A 20139-nucleotide genomic window follows, 5' to 3' on the forward strand; every position below is an offset into this window, starting at 1 on the left:
GCCAAACTGAGACGTTTAGAGCAGATCGGGATCCCAAGATAGCGAAATGGGAGCTGGCTTTTAATGAAACCCGAGACAAGGAGAATACGATTCACATCCTCATCATTCATACAATGACAATAGACCGTTGATTTATTCACATTAGCTTGTAAACCAGAGGAAACAAAAAACCTTTTAAAACCTTGAAGCAGCCGCACTATTGAAGTGAAGTCTCCTCTACAAAACAGAATAACATCATCCGTGAAACACAAATGAGTTAATTTAAGCTCTTTACACCTGTAATGGAAGTGGAAATCTGGCTTGCAAGTAATTTTAGATAATATGTGAGATAAGTATTCCATACAAATGACAAAAAGGAGGGGAGATAGAGGGTCCCCTTGCCTTAGACCCACTTAGCCTCGAAAAAACCATGAAGAGATCCATCTAGCAACAGAGAAAAACGAGGAGTACGCACACAAGGCATAATCAACTTCACAAATTCAATTGGAAAATTTAGCGCCAGAAGCATTTCCTCTAACAAACCCCCAATCAACGGTATCATAACTTTTTTCAGGTCCAATTTGATCATGCAGCTGGGATGCACAGTCTTTCTTCCATAATGACGAACTAAATCCTGAAAAATCATGATGTTATGAGCGATAAACCGCCCATGAATGAAACCCCCCTGATTCTGAGCAATTAAATATGGCAAAATACTTCTAAGTCTCTCACAAATCAATTTAGCAACCGCCTTATACAAAACATTACAACAAGAGACAAACCGAAAATCACTAACCGATGCTGGACAATGAATTTTCGGAATAAGTGTGATAATAGTGGTGTTTATCTCTTTGAGGAAATGTCTCGAATGGAGAAAAGATAAAACAGCCTTACTACCTTCATCTCCAATAAAATCCCAATTAGTTTTATAGAAGCCATTACCATAGCCATCCGAACCCGAAGCTTTTTTATTCGAAATGGAGAAAATAGCTCTCTTAACATCTTCAGAAGTAAACTCTTGAAGAAGCATCTGCTGCTGCTCAGTAGAAACTAGAGGTCCCAAATTAATCACCACCTTAGACACCTTCCTTCTATTACACAATTGAGAACCTAAAAGATCCTTATAAAAGGAGAGGAAAGCCTCGGAGACACCATCCTTAGAATCCACCCATTGCCCGTGCATATCTTGAATGGCATAAATAGTATTAATGGACCTTATTTGCTTTAAAATTTGATGAAAAAACTTTATATTATTATCATCTCCCTCCTTGAGCTAACTAATTTTAGCTTTTTGTTTCAAAAAGGCCAGATAGTTATCCTGGCATCTTCTATAGTGCATACAGGCAGCAAGCTCTTCGTTAATTTTCCTTTTGTTTAAAGGTTCTGATTGAAGAGATCTTTGAATCTCATGCATATGATGCTTGGCGTGTAAAACTTGAGCGTGAAGATCCCCGAAATGCTCATGATTCAGCTCTTTAAAGATTCTTTTTAAACGCTTAAGCTTTTGGACAACTCTAAACATGTAAGTGCATGAAACCTCTTGAAACCAGCTGCCTTTAACTCTCTCCTAACTAGGATCCAAACTCCACATATCAAAATAACGAAAAGGTTTTTTTCCCCCATCACCTCCTGAAAAACAGACAAAAGGGCCGGGCTGTGACCAAATTCTCCTTCGGGCAAGAAAACAGCTTCAGCAGTGGGATATAGGGATGACCAAGCATAATTTTCCAGCACTCTTTCTAACTTAGCATATACCCTAGCATCACCACTTTGCTTATTATTCTAAGTGTAAAAATTGTCAGTGCACTTAATATCACTAAGCTCACAAAACTCCAAGAAAGCTTTGAAATCCAAACACCCCAGTTTATGACCTCTCACAGTAACTCTTTCTTCTCTATACAAAGTAGCATCAAAATCACCCATCATAATCCAAGGCCCGGCTATACTCCTTTTAAACCTTCTCAGACTATCCCATAAGATCCTTCTCTCAATAGATGTATTAAAAGCATACAGAAAAGTAACATGAAAACCAGGTCTTCTTTTCGGCTGAACAAAACAATGGATACATTGAGTTGTGCATAACAGGATATTAACATCAAAAGATTCCTGTCTCCAAGCTACAATGATTCTGCCCCCAGAACGCTAAGCTAAATTAGTTGTAAGACACCAACCCTGAAACAACTTCAAATACAATTGACCCAACCTTGATCCTTTAATCCTAGTCTCTAACAAGCAAACCAAACCTAAATGCTTATTACAGAGGAAATTCTTAACCTCCTGCTGCTTCTGCAACTTATTAATACCCCTCACAATCCAACATAATATTCTATCCATGTGAAACCGAAGGCATTCCCCCTTCCACTGTATTGTTACTCATATCACACAAAATTTGCCCAAATTTGAACTCCTCCACATTATCCTTCAGAATTCCAAATGCATTGCCAACATTAACAGGCAATACCTGCATTTTAGTAATCTGCCTAAAAAAAATTAGGATTATATATTAAATATTATTATAATAATTATATTTTATAATATTTAAATTTATATTAATATAATTATTAAATATCGAATTTTGTATTAAATACCATAATTACTATATCTAGTCTATCATATTTTTTAAATGGTTTAGATATATTCTATTAAATATTTGTAAGATTCTTTTAAAGTTGATAAAAAAATCGTTAAACCAAGAAAGCATAAAATATATGGTTTATATATTTTCAGGTTCTGTATTTTTTCTTATTATCTGTTTTGACCAAGTCTTTTGGTAAATTACTTTTTAGACCCTATATCTTGTAAAATGGTTCAAATAGACCCCTAAACCCGATTTCAGTCAAAGTTTTTTATACTAAAAACAAAAATAATTAACCAAACAAACAATTCAGAACAAAAGCACAATCATCCGACCTAACAACTGTTTGTTGTATTCAATTTTTTCTTTATCGGAAAAAACCATTTAATATTACAAATTATATAAAAATAGTATAAAGTGTAAAGGAGAGCATATATATTGCATATACCTTACTATACCACTTGAGACAGAATAAGAGAACTAGACCCTTTTTGGCAACCATACTTGAAAAATGTGAATTGACATATTGTAATCTTTTCCACAAAGAAGAAAATAGACTTAAAAAAAAACCAACTTTCAATAGCTCTAGCTAATATATTCTAATAATTCCACCATAGACCGTGGCATTGGATTTGTTCATTAATTTTGCTCCTAAAATAAATCAATGATGAATATTGGTTCAATTATTAAGAATAATAGGGCACAACTTTTTCTTTTCTTTTTGTGGGAGATCAGATGGCTCAACCATTTTAATACATACTCAAACGCCCAACTTGAACCACACGGTTTATGATGACTGTTAAGAAATGATATTTTGCACACCTTATTTACTCTGCCATTAACCTGTTATTGCTCATAGCTTCTAGAAGATTGTCCTGCTGTTATTGTGGTCCCAATGTAACAAATTTTGTACAAACTGTTAGAATATTCCCTGCATAATTTTTCTGTGTATAATTTTGTAATCATAATGATTTTGTTAGAATCCCTGTACCAATGAGGTTATAAATAAAAGAGCAGCCAACCTCATTTAGTGAGCTGAGAATTTATCAATATTGTGCAACTTTTCAAATTTCTTTCTTCGTATCAAAGCCAGGTTCCATGAGTAGCAGATGGCAACGTCTGGTGAACAAACACCTTCAGCACAAGCTGGTAGCAATGCCAACCAGCAACCTTCTGTCTAAGATGACGGCCCCAGCGGTGTTCTCCCTGCACCAGCATCCAACAGTCTTGCGTCGATTAGCAGCACACTCACTCAACCATTTGCACTCAAGCTGGATCGAAATAATTTCACTATGTGGAAAATGATGGTTTCGGCGATAGTTCGCGGTCACAGGTTAGATGGGTACTTGAATGGTTCGAAAGTTAGACCCACTAAGCTCCTTTCTTCCTCAGATGGTCAAGATGGCGTCGATGCTCAAGTCATTTGAGCACTAGATAGTAAATGACCAGCTACTGCTTGGTTAGTTGTATAGGTCAATGTCCGAAGGGATAGCAACAGAAGTAATGGGTTGTGAATCTTCGGCAGCATTGTGGCGAGCCTTAGAAGCTCTGTTTGGAGCACACTCAAAATTGAAGAAGGATGAATACATAACTAAGATTCAAACATCACCAAAAGAAGCTATGGCCATGACAGATTACCTTCGACAAAAACGTCAATGGGCAGATGTGTTAGCTCTTGCACGTGAACCTTACCCAGAAAACCAATTAGTTGCTAATGTTTTATCTGGTCTAGATGCAGATTACCTGCCTATCATTGTTCTTACTAAAGCTCGTCCAAATACCACTTGGCAGGAGATGTAGGATATACTCCTCAGCTACGACAGTAAGATGGGCATATTGCCACCAATCAGTTTTATCTTACCATAATATGTCACTTTGTCATTCGATAAAACTACTAATGAGGAAACCATGTCTCAAATCACAAGTCAAAATCTTGGGGCAACTCTAATCTCGTTTGAGAACGAATTAGAGAAATATCCACTAATTTGGGTGCTAGCGGTGTCACACGGATATTTTGGCATGCATTGGGCAACTAAACAGTTTATCTAACACTAATAATGCACTAAGTTGCTCAATAGAACTAATAATGTAGAAATAACATTATCCCTAATGAGAAGTCACAACCTCGGGGCTAATCTAATCACATTTGACATCTAAATCGAGAAGTATCAATTTACTAGAATGTTAGCTGTTTTACTTTGACATTCTAGAATGCCTGGGGCTTCCAAAAGATTCATCTTACCTGAATATGTAACTTTTTCCCTTGATCGAATTTCTAATGAGGAAACCATGTCTCCAATCACAACTTAAAATCTTGGTGCTACTCTAATCTCGTTTGAGAACAAATTGGAGAAGTATCCACTAATTTGGCTGCTAGTAATCTCCTTGGGACATTTTGTATGTATTGGGCTATTAAACAGTTTATCTCACACTAATAAAGCACTAATTCGATAGATAAAACTTCTAATGTTGAAATAACATTATCCCTACTGACAAGACACAACCTCGGGGCTAATTTAATAACATTTGACCTCTAAATTTAGAAATACCCATTTATTGGAATGCAAGTTGTTTCGTTTCGACATTCGAGAATGCAAATGGCCACCAATCGGTTTTATCTTACCATATTATGTCACTTTGTCATTCGATAGAACTACTAATGAGGAAACCAAGTCTCAAATCACAAGTCAGAATCTTGGGGAAACTCTAATCTCGTTTGAGAACGAATTGGAGAAATGTCCACTAATTTGGGTGCTAGTGGTCTCACAGGGATATTTTGGCATGTATTGGGCAACTAAAAAGCTTGTCTAACCCTAATAATGCACTAAGTCGCACGATAGAACTAATAATGTAGAAATAACATTATCAATAATGACAAGTCACAACCTTGAGGCTAATCTAATCTCATTTGACATCTAAATCGAGAGGTATCAATTTACAAGAATGCTAGCTGAATGTGCTATCTGGGTCAAACAAGGTGTCTCCAATAGCAAATGTTGTCACCAAATCTCAAAATCAATCAATTGGTAGAGGTACCCATTCTAACTACTTTCGCCGAAATAATCATGGAACTTACAGAGTAGGTGATGGCCGCTCAAGAGGTCGAAATGGTGGTCGTGGTGATTCAAAACCCACTTGCCAAGTTTGTGGACGTTATGGACACTCTGCTACTTATTGCTACAACTGATATGACAAGTCATACATGGGTTCTTCTCTCTTTGGTGGAAATCAACAAAACAAAGGAACACAGGGAGGTTTTATAGCTTTCATTGCCACTCCGGACATGGTCGAAAATGATGCGTGGTATGTCGATAGTGGTGCGAGCAGCCACATCACCGCAAACACCAATCATATGACTCAGAAAAATGAGTATAATGGTAAGGAAAACTTGATTGTTGGTAATGGCAGTAAGTTAAATATTGTTCATGTTGGAAAAGGTGTCTTGACAGCCACTAAAAATAAGTCTTTAATCTTGAAGGATTTGTTACATGTTCCTCAAATAACAAAGAACCTTGTCGGTATTTCTAAGCTGACATTTGATAATAATGTCTTAGTTGAATTCTTTCCCTTTTGTTGTGTTGTGGAGGATCTTGCAACAAAGAAGGTGGTTCTTCAAGGGAAGCTTAAATAGGGGCTTTATCAATTTGAAGACTCCAACACAAATCAAGTGTTTCACAATCGTTGCCGCCTCAAAAATGATCTATGTTTGTCTAATGTAGTTTCAGATTCCAATCAAAGCTAGCATGTAGCTGAGCCATGTTTAAATTCCAAAAAATATATATGGCATAGACGTTTAGGCCACCCGTCAGCTAGGATTTTGAGTCTTGTCTTGAGTCATGTTGATGTAAAAATTTTAAAGAATGAAAAAGAAAGTTTCTGTGAAGTTTGTCAATTTGGAAAATTGCATTCCTTACCTTTTACTATCAATCACAATCGTGCTAAATTTCCTCTTGAATTAGTCCATACAGATGTTTGGGGTCCTGCACCAGTCATGTCAAATACAAACTATCGATTCTATATCCATTTTGTTGATGACCATAGTAGGTTTACTTGGATATATCCATTGAAAGCCAGATCTGATGTTATTTCAGCATTCATTCAATTCAAAACTCTTGTGGAAAATCAGTTTTATAGAAAAATAAAAACACTCCAAACTGATTGGGGTGGAGAATTCCAAGCCTTCACTAGGTTTGTCAGTGAAAATGGTATAGCTTTCCAACACTCTTGTCCACACACATCTGCCCAAAATGGTCAGGCAGAGGGAAAACACAGACACATTGTTGAAATGGGTCTAACACTCTTGGCTCAAGCTCACATGCCACTAAAATATTGGTGGGGTGCATTCCTAAGTGATGTCTATCTCATAAATAGGTTGCCAACACCTATTTTGGACAACAAAACTCCCTTTGAAGTCCTTTTTTCTAAACAGCCAGATTACAAGTTTCTCAAAGTTTTTGGTGTAGCTTGCTATCCTTGCTCCGTCCATATCAATCTCATAAGTTTCAATATCACTCAACTAAGTGAGTTAATCTTGGCTATCGTGATATGCACAAAGGTTACAAATGTCTTAGCTCCACAGGAAGATTGTACATCTCTCAAAATGTCATTTTCAATGAAATTGACTTTCCTTTCAAATCAGGGTTTCTAAACTCATATGAGCCAGAGAAACCAGTCAATGTGTCTGTCCCCTCCTGGTTCACATTCACTCCAAATCCCTCTACACGAATATCAGCGGATGACCAAATTGATAGAGCCCACTCATCAACGTCTCTTGCGGAACCACCTTCACCACAGGCTTCCATTCACAGCAGCAATCAAGCATCTGAGTCTGAACAAGATGGCCCTAATCAGAGTCCATGCCATAGTTCAAATGCTCATCAAGAGACCAAAGCACATGAAGAAGCTGATGAACCCGTGTCTACTTCACTTGATCATGATACGGTGGTTCCAACACATCCAATGATCACGAGATCAAAGGCAAGAATATTTAAACCAAAGGTTTATGTGGGGGAGGCAAAATGGACTGATTATGATGAGGAACCAAACTCAGTTGATGAAGCCTTGAATCATTTTGGTTGGAGACAAGCTATGCTTTAAGAGGTGACTGCACTCAAAACAAATGAGACATGGCAGATAGTACCACGAGATCAAGGGATGAATGTGATTGGAAACAAATGGTTTTTTAAGGTGAAGAAAAACTCAAATAGGACATTTCAATGGTTCAAAGCACGCCTAGTAGCAAAAGGATACAATCAATGACCAGGAATAGATTTTGGGGAGACTTTCAACCTAGTTGTGAAGGCTTCAACAGTGTGTATTGTCCTTACAATTGCAGTGGCAAAGCCTTGGGATATTAGACAGTTGGACATTAATAATGCATTCCTGAATGGGAAACTTGAAGATGATGTTTTCATGTGTCAACCTCAGGCTTTGAAGACAAGGTGAGACTTAATTTTGTATGCAAACTTACTAAGTCTCTTTATGGCCTAAAACAGGCTCCAAGAGCCTAGTTTGATAGATTGAAATCTACATTACTCAGCTGGGAGTTTAAAAATTCTAAGGCTGACTCATCTCTTTTCTTTTATAAAACTGTAACTGTGATCATAATGGTGCTTATATATGTGGATGATATAATAGTAACAGGGAACAATGTTGAGAAGCTTCAGCAATTCACCAAGAAATTGAATGATACTTTTGCTTTGAAGGATTTGGGACATTTACATTATTTCTTAGGAATTGATGTTAAGAGAGATGAAACAGGCTTGTATCTAAATCAAGCCAAATATGTCAAGGAGTTGTTGCTCAGAGCTGGTAAGCTGCATCTAAAGCCAGTTTCTACTCCTATGACAGTAAAAACGATGTCCAAATCAGATGGAGAAGTGCTTGAGAATCTGACAATGTACAGGAGTGTGATTGGTGGGCTGCAATATTTGACGCATACAAGACCTGATATCTCTTTTGCTACTAACAAGCTTAGTCGATTTCTTCAAACTCCTACTTCAGTACATTGGAATGCAGCCAAGAGAGTGCTTAGATACTTTAAGGGAACCTTGCACCATGGACTGCACATAATATACTCAGATTGACTTGCTATTACAGGTTATTAAGATGCCGACTGGGCTTGCGCTGTCCAGACGATAGGAGTTTTGTTGGCTATTGTGTCTATCTAGGTCTCTGATATCATGGTCATCGAAAAAGCAGATAATAGTGTCTCGATTCAACATTGAATCAGAGTACAGGGCCCTTGCACACGTACTGCTGAGATTTCATGGATTCAAGCTTTACTACAAAAGTTTGAATTCCATTTACCAAGTACTCCAATAACACGGTGTGATGACATGGGCACAAGTGCACTAGCTGCAAATCCATTGTATCATGCTAGGACCAAGCATATAGAGTTGGATGTTTATTTTGTCAAAACAAAATCTTTCAAAAAAAATTGGAAATCTAATATATACCATCCCATGACCAGATCATAGATTGCTTCACATAGAGTCACCCATGTCAGATATCATTTCACTAGTGACAAACTCTGTGTGGTTGAAACCCCACATAGTTTGAGAGGGGCTATTAAGAAATGATATTTTGCACACCTTATTTACTCTGCCATTATCCTTTTATTTCTCATATCTTCTAGAAGATTGTCCTGCTGTCATTGTGGTCCCAATGTAACAAATTTTGTACAAACCGTTAAAATATTCCTCGAATAATTTTTCTGTGTATGATTTTGTAATCATAATGTTTCTGTTAGAATCCCTGTACCAATGAGGTTATAAATAGAAGAGCGGCCAGCCTCATTCAGTGAGCTGAGCATTTATCAATATGTGCAACTTTTCAAATTTCTTTCTATGACCTTGTTATTTGATCCATGCATGCATAGCATAGTAAAGTACAGATAAATATACGTAATTACAAACACACAAGATAGAATTCTTTTAAGAGTATTTCTGAGCAATCTCCTGGAGGCAGCAAGTGAGGTCCACTGGTTTAGAGAACATGACCATATGATCTGAACCATTGATCACCTTGACCTCATCAGGTGGGTTGTTCTGGATCATCCACTCCTGCAAACTGGGCTTCATCACATTGTCTTGGTCACAAAGGATGAAGACTCTATTAACTGATCCATACTTTTCTTTGGACGGTTGGTCTTCTGGTGAAAATATGGTGACTGAGAGATTGATTGGTCGAATCAATGACATCCCAAGAACTAAATCCTGATTCATTTCATTTTATTAATATTGGAAAGAAGTCTAAGAGAATTAATGTTCTATGGTCAAAGAAGAGAAGAGAAGTAACTGTTGTGCTGTGAGATCTTTGTAGTGGTTTACCTCTGGTGGGGAGAGCTGATACAATTTGGATTCCATAAATTTGGGCCCAAAGACTATGGTGGTTGGAGGATGACCAGGCCCTTTATCAAATGTAAATTCCGAGTCCAAGTAAGAGTCCAAACTTTGACCATACTGCATATTCCACACACAAAAAAGTGACTTATATTTGCTTGAATTCAGACTACTCACTCGTACACAGTCAGTCATCCAATTACTTGAGCCAGCTCATCTAGTCATGTTCATGGTTGGTTTGAAAAACAAAAACCATTTATGTAAAATCTTACCTGATCGGTTTGGTTTGGTTAGTACTTAAGTACGGGGAGTTTTTAAGCAAATTGGTAGATTTGGACTTTTTAAGTTCACTAGTTTTATATATTTGATATTTGCCTACTAAGTGTAAAACATGAAAATCAAAAGCACAATCACAATCACCACATATAATATATAATTTCTATCACACCATTGCGTTGATATTTTATTGTCTATCTGTTGAATAAATATGGACAAGCAAGGAAAGAACAAGCAAATAAAGACAATGTATGGGAGTTTTTAAAATGAGTTGAAAGATAATAGAGGAGAGAAGGGTACAATAATATGGGAAGAAAATGATCAATATGCATATGAATTAAATATATATTTATATATATCGCTGTCTACTTTTTGTTTTGCTCATATTAAAAAAATATGACTTAGTACTAGATGCATCATAGAAAGAAACAAATATAGATATAGAATATTGTGGAATCTGTACCCTACTTAATAATCCGAGTCAAAATAATTATAGGCTTTACCCAAATGCTAGTCTAACTCCATGGAATTGGATTTGCTCTTTTTGTGTCAACATGTTATTTAAAAAAAAATATCAAACTCGACATTGAACTTTATAACAAATGCATAGTAGCAAAACTCCAAAGTTCAAAAAACTAAGGAGCTAAATGATTTTTGTTTCGAAACTAATAATTTTGAAACAATAGTTTCAAATTTTATGAGTTGATTGATTGCTGTTGTGTACCTGCCTGCTACCAAACCAAGTATATGGGAGCCATAACATGTGTACCTTTTCATTTATAATGGAGAAGCTCAAGTCAGGACCAGGCATACATGCTGTGGCGAAAACAGCCACAGAAATTTTCTCAGGGAACCTTTCCATAGCAACAGATATGCATGCTCCACCCACGCTGTGACCCACCAGAATGACCCTCTCCTCTGGGGGTAGGGATGCCATGAAATCCATCAGTGGCTCAACGTAGTCAGAGATTGACTTAATTTCATGAATCGGCTTTGGGTGGATGCCGGAGGAGGCAAGGTCCAAAGTTGTGACTTTGTGGCCTTTTGACTTAAGTAGAGCCACCACCTTATACCAACACCATGCTCCATGACAAGATCCATGAACCAGCACAAAATGTGTTCCTTTGTTTTCCATCTCCTGATGTGTCTTTGGACTTTTATTGCTATATGCCATTCTTCATTGGGTCCAGCCTTTTATAACAAATAAATCACTCATAATATGGTCCCCGCATATATCTTCAACTAGTACATTCCAAATAGGTGCGATAATACTTTTTAGTCATGCCCATAGAGACTGCCGACAAGTGTAAAAAACATTTATAGAAAAGAAAAGTCTTAAAGCATTCAAACAAGAATTCACAATAGTCACCTAAGATTTTTACCTCAAAAATGTCTTGTTGGCCACTCAAGCATCTGTTGGCAGCTTGGTATGGTGGCATTCTTAGTCAAAAGAAAATAAAAGTCCATGAGACATGGGACCATTAATAAACTATTCATGATAATCTCACACAAGATCTTGTTTCTGTTGAAACCTTAATATTAGAGGATAATACTGCTAACACTCTTGCTGCTTGCACTTCTATTTTGTTTCTTTATTCATTTAGAGGTACTGTTTATCTTCCTCAAGACAGAGCTCCTCAAATCTCCATAATCTACACACACAAAAATAGTGAAAACATATATGTTAGGATTACAGTGCCTCACAGGATCCTGAATTTACCAGAACGCTAGTGAAGTTAAGTGCCTTTTCAAGAGAACTTTAGGATTGTAAGGAAACAAATTCTTGTTATGGAGACTTTCAACAGAAACTCTAAGTGATAGCAAACACTCTCTGGCTTTCTTGTATGGTTTTGCTGCAAGGCAATATTGCTTACCACCAGATTTCGACCCTTCGTCAAATCCCTCCACACATGTATCCTCTGGTACTGAAGAATCCAAATCATGATCAGTTGAGTTGTCCCATAAAAATTTTCTTTTCTTGTAAGATAATTGATTCTCATAATGTCCATTTGCTGAGAACTGTTATGTAAATCTCCTTATAAGCTCAGTTTAATTACAACAGGTTAAAATTACAAGTTTGCCCGTAGGCCAACTACCAGTACAGATACTCAAAACAAAAGACTCCAACTTCTTTCAGTTACAACAGACTCTAACAGGAACAAGAAAGGCATAACTAACTACAGCTCATCAACCTAGACTACTTCTACAGCATATATATAAACCAGATCGATTTGGGGAGATAACTACCTGAAGCTTTTGTTATCTTCTGTGAGCCGAGCTAGAGAGAGAGTGGTAGAGAGAGAAGCTTCGAGGAGCGCAGTTGTAATCGCATGCAAAAGAAAGAACAAAAGGAGAGTTAGTAAGAGAGAAAAAGAAAAAGAAAAACAGAGAGAGATAAAGAACAGATTATCAATCAAAGATTATCAATCAAAGATTATCAATCAAAGTGTGTGATTCGAAATCTGTTGCAAACTTTTGTAATACCTGTTGTGACTAGTGGATAATCAAGCACTCTGAGGTAGCTTGACGGAGACGTAGCCCATCGTTCTGAGGTGAACTCCGAGATCAAATTGTGGTGTTCAGATCTACTATCTCTGTTTGTTTTTCTCGAACTCCAACCCTAATTTTTCATTGTCGTTCGTGTGTGCCTGTGTTCTAGATATTGTGTTTGATTTCTGTGTTCTGAGTTGAATAACTCAGTGTTTTAGGTTTGAGAAATTACACCAAATACGGAATTTTTTTATAAACTTTGAAAAATGTAGTAGTTTTTTTTTTTTTAAGTTTTTTAAGGCATATTTTGTTTGTGTACATTTTTATAGGAGTTTTTATTTTCATATAATTGTAAAAATTTATTTTTATACCATATTTTATGTTTTATACTTTTTTTTAGTACCTCTTTTTATTATTTTGAGATTATTTTTTATAATTTTAATCTATTTGTGTTAATTTTTATCATTCATATTTAATAAAATATTTTTTTATTAAATCAGATGTGATAAAGCATAAAAATAAATATATTAGTATATAAAAAAAAAATTAAAGCAGTATCCAACTATCAATGAGGTCTGATCCCAAAAAATTGGCAAACACTCTACAAACTAAGAATGAAGAATCATGTACTACTTACAACATGCTAAAGGTATCTTTTTTTTCTTTTGATTTTATAAATTTCCATAGTACTTATATTTCATAGTAAAATTATGGTAAAAATATGCTTTGCTAATTCAAGTATGTGTTTACAATGTTTCAGGTCTCTCGCCATCTGTTTAGCTAGACAAAAAAAATGGCATATACAGACTATTATGAGCAGGCTCTTACAAATGGCGTGCTGAGCATTCAAAGAGGAGCAGAACCAGGAGTTATGATTTACATGCTACTTCAAGGTCGTGGAGTTTCCAAAAGCACAAGCTACCACAGATGGGGAGAGCCATTTGAGTCTTTCTGGTGTTGCTATGGAACAGGTAAGGCCTTGTGCTTAGTTCTTACTTGTTGAACATATGTATATCATATGGAATACTACTTTTTAGTTTGTGGTTCCTTATGAATTCTGTTTAACGCCCAAAATGTGACTACACTAAGCGGTAGTTGTAGTAAGATCGGGCGGTCGATCCACAAGGAGGTAACCTAAAATCAAAAGGTTAGTAGAAAATAGCACAAAATGTTAGTAACAAGAAGTAAATAAAATTGTAAATGAAAAGATGTTTGAGATTTTGGTATTGTATTTTGATAAAGTGATGAAATGAGATAAGTGAAATAAAGGTAAGATGTAATCAAGAGTTTGAGAAAATGAAAGGTTTCAAGAATCATCCAAATGCTTGTTTAGTTAATTGGTTACTTGATTTACAAAAATACACAAGTAAATAATTCACATCCCAACATTTACTTGGAAAATCTAACATTAAAGTCCATAGTTTTTCTAACAAAAGTTCATTTGAGTTATAAAGTTCTTTACTTTAAAAGCACAATGTTAATCTTATGAAAAATCTAAAAATGACAAAATACCCAAGGGCAATAATGCAATAGAAGATTAGACATAAAATTTTGTATCAATATTACTTTTACTAATTAGAAACACATAGAAAAAGCATGACTAATCCTATATACTATTAGCATAAGTAAATAGAGATAACAAAATAAAGATAGAGATGAAAGAACATAAATAACTCAAATATATTACATTAAGAACATAGTAAATCAAAGTAGCAAAATAACATCACTTGCATATGGAATCATCCCTAACCTTCCTAGGAAGATTAGGTCATTATGCTCATGATTCTCACAAAATTCTAAGAAGAAAATATGAGAAGAAAGTGAGTGGAAATTTTGCTATAGTTTCTCTACTCTAAAAATTACATACCAAATGTGAAGAAAGTGTCCCTATTTATAGATGGAGAGAAGGACTAAAAAGAAATTAAATAACAATTTGGGGTTTACAAAATAAATCTGAAATATTAATAATAAAATATGATTTTGAAAAATCAAATCTTATTATTAATATTAACCTAGCTATTTTGGTGTATGGTCAAAATACCATTTTTCAAAAGCACCAAAAAAGATGAGTTTTAAAGCTCAAAATGGTAATTTTGCAAAGCCCAATACCCACAAAATATGGGTTGAAAGTGACTGTGGCAGAAGTGGGTTTTGACCCACTCCAACCAATGAGAGTGCGACACGTAGGCAGCTGGCTGGGGTGAATTGGGTTGGGCTTTCGGATTGGTCTTCAGCTGCATTGGATGGAGTTACAAAAGAAGGCAAGGCCTTCATTGGGCCTCAGCTGTACATAATCGGATTGGCCTTCGTTGGGCCTCAGCAAAAGATGGTACATAATATGCATATATGTGTCAAGGAGGCTGAAGGTCACATTCACGTTGAAGGAAAATATGCATATATGTGCATGTGGTCAATGCAGGTGGAGACAGGTGGCGCAAGCTGGAGGAGCTGCCTGGGACACGTGGCAGGCTGGGAGCGCGACAAGTGGCTGCTGGAGAGAAGGGAAAGCTTTGGGCCTGTGGTGCTTTGGGCCGAATTTATGGGCTTCAATTTTTACAAAAATGCCAACTTTTCCTCCTCTATTTCTTTATTTCTTCTTTCTTTTCTTTATGCCAAAATGCACTTTAATTCCTACAAAATAACAATAAATTAAACTCTAATAAAATATTTTCATTTATAAAATAAATCATATTAATTCCATGAAAATATTAATTAAAACTTAATTTATTTTGACAATTAAAATCAACAAATGTACATTTTTCACCACTAATCAATTTATGCTCTGGTAAAGTCTTCATCTTGATCATTTTTCAGGAATTGAATCATTTTCAAAGCTAGGAGATTCTATATATTTTGAAGAGAATGGAGGAGTTCCTGGTCTTTATGTCATCCAATACATACCAAGTTCCATTAACTGAAAACTAGGACAAGTTGTGCTTAATCAGAAAGTTGATCATGTTAACTCATGGGATCCTTACCTTCGAGTGACTTTCACAATTTCTTCAAGAGAGTTAGGAAAATCATCAACATTAAACTTGCGAGTGCCAAGTTGGACGAAATTGAGTGGCGCCAAGGCAACGTTAAATGCTAAAGAAATTTCTCTACCAGCTCCAAGTTGAGTGGATTACAATTCCATATGAATCTCAAGTATTGCATTGTTTGTGAAAAACTGACATTTTAACTTTTGTTATGTCTAAAATGCAGGTAATTTTCTGTCAATCACTAAGAATTGGAGCCCTGGTGACAAAGTAACACTTCAGCTACCAATTACTATAAGAACAGATCCCATTAAAGGTAGATTCATTGGGTCTCCACCTTTATAAACTCACATGTTTGCCAAGTATTCCAGCATAACTTTATGGATATATCCTGACCAATTTTCTCTTAAAAATAATCCAGACGACTGCCCTAAGTACGCTTCAATACAGGCAATTCTTTATGGCCCTTATCTGCTTGTAGCTCATTGCAGTGGTGATTGGGACATAAAAACTGGATCAGCTTCAGCTAGCTCTTCTTCAATTGGATAACTTCAATCCCTTCCTCTTACAATGATTATCTGGTCTGTTTCTCCCAAGACCATGAAGACTCAACACTCATCTTAACAAACTCAAACAATTCAATCACCATGGAAAAGCTTCCTGAATCTGGGACAGATTCTTCTCTTAAAGCCACTTTCAGACTCATCTTAACTGACTCACCTTCTTCAGACTTATCCACAACCAAGGACATGTTTGGAAAATCAGTGATGCTGAAGCCATTTGATTTTCCAGGCATGGTTATAGTGCAGGAAAGAGAAGAGAACGACCTTACAGTGACAGATTCCTCCAATGGCAAAGATTCTTCATCACTTTTCCACATGCAATCTTCTTCTACTGTCACTCACAAATGAAGCCTCTATGACACTGCAATCATTTAGCTGCTCATCCGAAAACCACTCTCTTGGTATGTAAGAAAGCCAAATGATTGGCCTTCATATTTGATTTTTCTGGTTTTTTTTTCCAAATCTGTTTAAGTAACCAAGTACCATGACACATGATTCATTTAATTTATATCTAATTTTTTTTAGACTTAGGTGTAAGCAGTTACTTTTTATTCTCATTTCTTCTTATTTTCTTCCATTTTTTATCTTCTTTAATCAACATTTTATCCACAGTAACTGGTTACCACTATCAAAACAATTTTGATTTTTTTTTGTAATAATAATCGTATGTCACTGTCCATTTTTTTTAATGAGTGTGGTAACTGGTTACAACTATAAAAATCAGTTTTATTATTTAAGAGGTGTTGTAGTAATTGGTTACAACTATAAAAATATTTTTTATTTTTTTAAGTAATGTACAATTATCAAAATATCAACTGAATTGTAACCGGTTACTTAGTAAGATTTGAAAAAAAAAAAAGTATATGAAAAAAATAAACTAAATTGATGGTGAAGGTAACTGGTTACAACTAGGTCTGAAAAAAAATGAAAAAAATTAGAGACAATTGCGATGGTAACTGGTTACTTAGCCAGACTTGGAAAAAAAATAAGATTCAAACAAAAAATCTAAACTAATTATACTCGTAACTGGTTACAGCGAGGTTTGAAAAAAAAATCAAATCTAAAAAAAGAACCAATTGCTATGGTACCTGGTTACTTAGTCAGATGTGAAAACAAAATCAAATCTAAACAAAAGAACATAAATTAATCGTTATCGTAACTGGTTACTCATAGGTCTAAAAGAAATCAGATATGAATAAAATGAATCAGGCGTCATGGTACCTGGTTACTTAAACAGATTTGGAAAAAAAAACCCAGAAAAATCAAAAGTTTTGTTTGCTTGTTTTTTTATTTCTTGTACTTGTATTCTGAATAAATTTTGTAAACCTATCGATACATTTTTTGAGCAAACGTTCTAGTTTTATTTCTTTAAATAATTAATAAACACATAAATATTTATGTTAGAACCTTATTTGATGAACGTTTGGCTGCTAAACCTATATCCAATTGATCTAAACATCACAGGGAAAAACCTTTTGACAACTTTTGCCTTTTCCAACCAAAAAAACTAATCAGCTAACCTAAGCTTTCATATGTTAAAAGTACCCTAAAATATTCAACTACCTAGCTTCTTATACTATCCTAGTCTACATTAAATAATAGCAGTCAACTTTTCTTAAGTACATTTCTTAAATCAAATCAAATATGAAGTCAAGTACCTGGTTACTTAAACATATTTAGAAAAAAAAAACCCAGAAAAATCAAATATGAAGTCAACTACCTGGTTACTTAAACAGATTTAAAAAAAAAAACTCGGAAATATCAAATATGAAGTTCAAAATCAAAAGTGAAAAAGAAGAAAAAGAATAAATCTAGATTTGAAGAAAGAAAAAGAAGAATAAGAAAGACCGAATAAGAAGAAGAAGAAGAAGAAGAAGAAGAAGAAAGAAAGAAGAAGAAGAAGAAAAAGAAGAAAGAAAGAAAGAAAGAAGAAGAAGAAGAAGAAGAAAAACCAGTTTGTCGTCGTCGGAGGCAGCGGCGGAGGTAGCATCGTCGGAAGAAATCTGAGGAGAGATCGTGAGAAAGAAAATAAGAAATGAGGAAAAAATAGGGGAGGAGAAAGAAAGAAATGAGAAGAAGAGAGAGAGATCGTGAGGAGAGAAGATAAAATAAGAGAATTAAGTTTATGGTAATTTATTTACCATATTTTAAAAAAAATTTCCAAAACTTACCATATTTTGTACAATTATTTTTTTTCCCATAAATTTAAAAACTATATATATTTTTCTCATATTTATGTAAACATCTCTTTAGGTTTTGTGATTTGCTTGTTGGGCTGGACCGGGCATTTTAATGTTTTTGGGTTCTTTTCATTTTTGCCAATTTTCATGGACGCATAAAATAATTGCAAAATTACCATAAAATTCTTTTGTGTATTAATCTTGTGTCTTGGAGTTAGAAGCTGCATATTCTAACAAGAACTGTACAAAAAAGTGCCAGGAACCGCAAATTGTGCGCAAGCACCTAAACAGAGGCCATGAAGGAAAAAGTAAGTAGCAACTAGCAAGCCAAAATAATAGTGATATAAGTATCTACAGAAGCCACCCTATTTATATCAGTAACTGTATTTTTCTATGAAAAGAAGAAAAAAGTTCATTTAAGTGACTAGACTAATGCTTAGGCTGTTTAGTTTAGATCATTATATATGATTTAAAATGATGAAAATAAAAAATTTAAAAAGGAAAAGACCACAACAGGTTTTAGTGAAAATAATTTCCACTAATAAAGAAAGAATACGAGCCCAATCCAACAACAGTTCCTTAAAAGATACTCGGCGCAACTTATTCCCGTATCTTTCGAAAGAAGGTAATCCAGAAGCACTTGATGATCATAGTGTAACTGAGAGATAAGATTCATAAACTCGATAATTATAATAAATATGGTGACCATTTACTACAAATTAGCAAATGGAAAATATCTAGAGCTTGTGGGTTAAGAATTTCAAATGTCCCCCAGATATAGAATACTTGCCTCAGAAAGAAATAGATGGAATAAGTGCACAGGATTAAAAATGTTTGAAACGTGAGAAATCATATCATGTTTTTCATCCTGAGAAGCCACTTTTATCATTTCCTGTTAGAATATATTTTGCATATATTCTCTTTTTATTGTATATTCTGTATTTAGTGAGTACATATTCAGTTACCATATTTTGAGCAATCAATTGACTGATTTGTAGCCTATCATTTCTCCTGTAACTTGTATATACTGTATTGATGTTCAATGCAAAGCAAGAGACGATTTCCTTCATGGTATCAGATACTCCTACGATCCTCTTCTCCTCACCCTAGCCGCGCCTATCTTCTTCTTCCTTCTTCTTCTCCCTTCTTCAACTCTTCTTCATGGTAGACTCACCCAAGTTTCATTCCGCCCTCACCATCACTAATGTTAAATCTCTTATTCCCGTAACGTTAGACAATGAGCACGGCATGTATCATTCTTGGGCTACCTTGTTTACCAATCTTGCTAGAGTTCATGATCTTTACGATCATTTGGTTCCACCAACGGAGGAGAAGGCTAAGACTGCCTATGAGGCGACTAAGTCGGCTGATCCGACTCTTTGGAAGTGTTTGGATGTCGTTGTCTTACAATGGATTTACGGCACCATTTCTAATGACCTTCTTCACGCTATCCTCAAACGCAATGACACGGCAGAGGGGGCGTGGAATCGCCTTGAAGCTCTTTTTCAGGACAACAAAGCCTCTCGGGCTACCCATCTCGAGGAGGACTTTACAAACGATGTTTTTGAGGATTTCAACTCGATCAATAGTTATTGTAATCACCTACAATCTCTGGCGGACAGGTTGGTGATGTTGATACTCCGGTAACCAATGGTCGACTGGTTTTACGTCTCACCGGATCCTTACCGGAGGCATATGGTGGTACGGTGGACTTTATACAAAATCAAGAGCATTTGCCCTCCTTTGAGAGTTGTC

The 20139-nt window shown here is 35.5% G+C and overlaps 1 protein-coding gene and 1 pseudogene across 3 annotated transcripts; one reads left to right on the plus strand and one right to left on the minus strand.

Annotated features, from left to right (window-relative positions):
- Positions 1-9367: 9367 nt before the first annotated feature.
- On the minus strand, positions 9368-11823 carry LOC133811533 (methyl jasmonate esterase 1-like). Of its 3 annotated transcripts, none has more exons than XM_062246183.1 (5): positions 11706-11823; positions 11556-11613; positions 10943-11364; positions 9886-10017; positions 9368-9771 (listed from the first exon to the last, which is right to left on the minus strand). In XM_062246183.1, exons 3-5 carry the CDS (start codon positions 11345-11347, stop codon positions 9490-9492), a joined length of 819 nt encoding a protein of 272 aa, XP_062102167.1. In that variant the 5' UTR covers positions 11348-11364; positions 11556-11613; positions 11706-11823; the 3' UTR covers positions 9368-9489. The 3 variants fall into 3 exon arrangements, with proteins under 3 accessions (XP_062102167.1, XP_062102166.1, XP_062102165.1); XM_062246182.1 differs by having other exon boundaries at positions 10943-11415; XM_062246181.1 differs by having other exon boundaries at positions 10943-11467.
- A 1239-nt stretch (positions 11824-13062) lies between these two features.
- LOC133811517 (uncharacterized) lies at positions 13063-18625 on the plus strand (annotated as a pseudogene).
- Positions 18626-20139: the final 1514 nt, after the last annotated feature.

The sequence above is a fragment of the Humulus lupulus genome, chromosome 1 (assembly GCF_963169125.1).
Source record: "Humulus lupulus chromosome 1, drHumLupu1.1, whole genome shotgun sequence".
Classification (NCBI taxonomy): Eukaryota; Viridiplantae; Streptophyta; class Magnoliopsida; order Rosales; family Cannabaceae; genus Humulus; species Humulus lupulus.

What these genes read in the sequence shown, in the direction of transcription:
- LOC133811533 (XM_062246183.1), bottom strand. Translation starts at nt 11,347, where the DNA reads ATGGCATATAGCAATAAAAGTCCAAAGACACATCAGGAGATGGAAAAC. An exon ending in TCTCCATTATAAATGAAAAG is followed by an intron (nt 10,018 to 10,942) that starts GTACACATGTTA and finishes TGGAATATGCAG; the next exon opens with TATGGTCAAAGTTTGGACTC. An exon ending in ATCAGCTCTCCCCACCAGAG is followed by an intron (nt 9,772 to 9,885) that starts GTAAACCACTAC and finishes GAAATGAATCAG; the next exon opens with GATTTAGTTCTTGGGATGTC.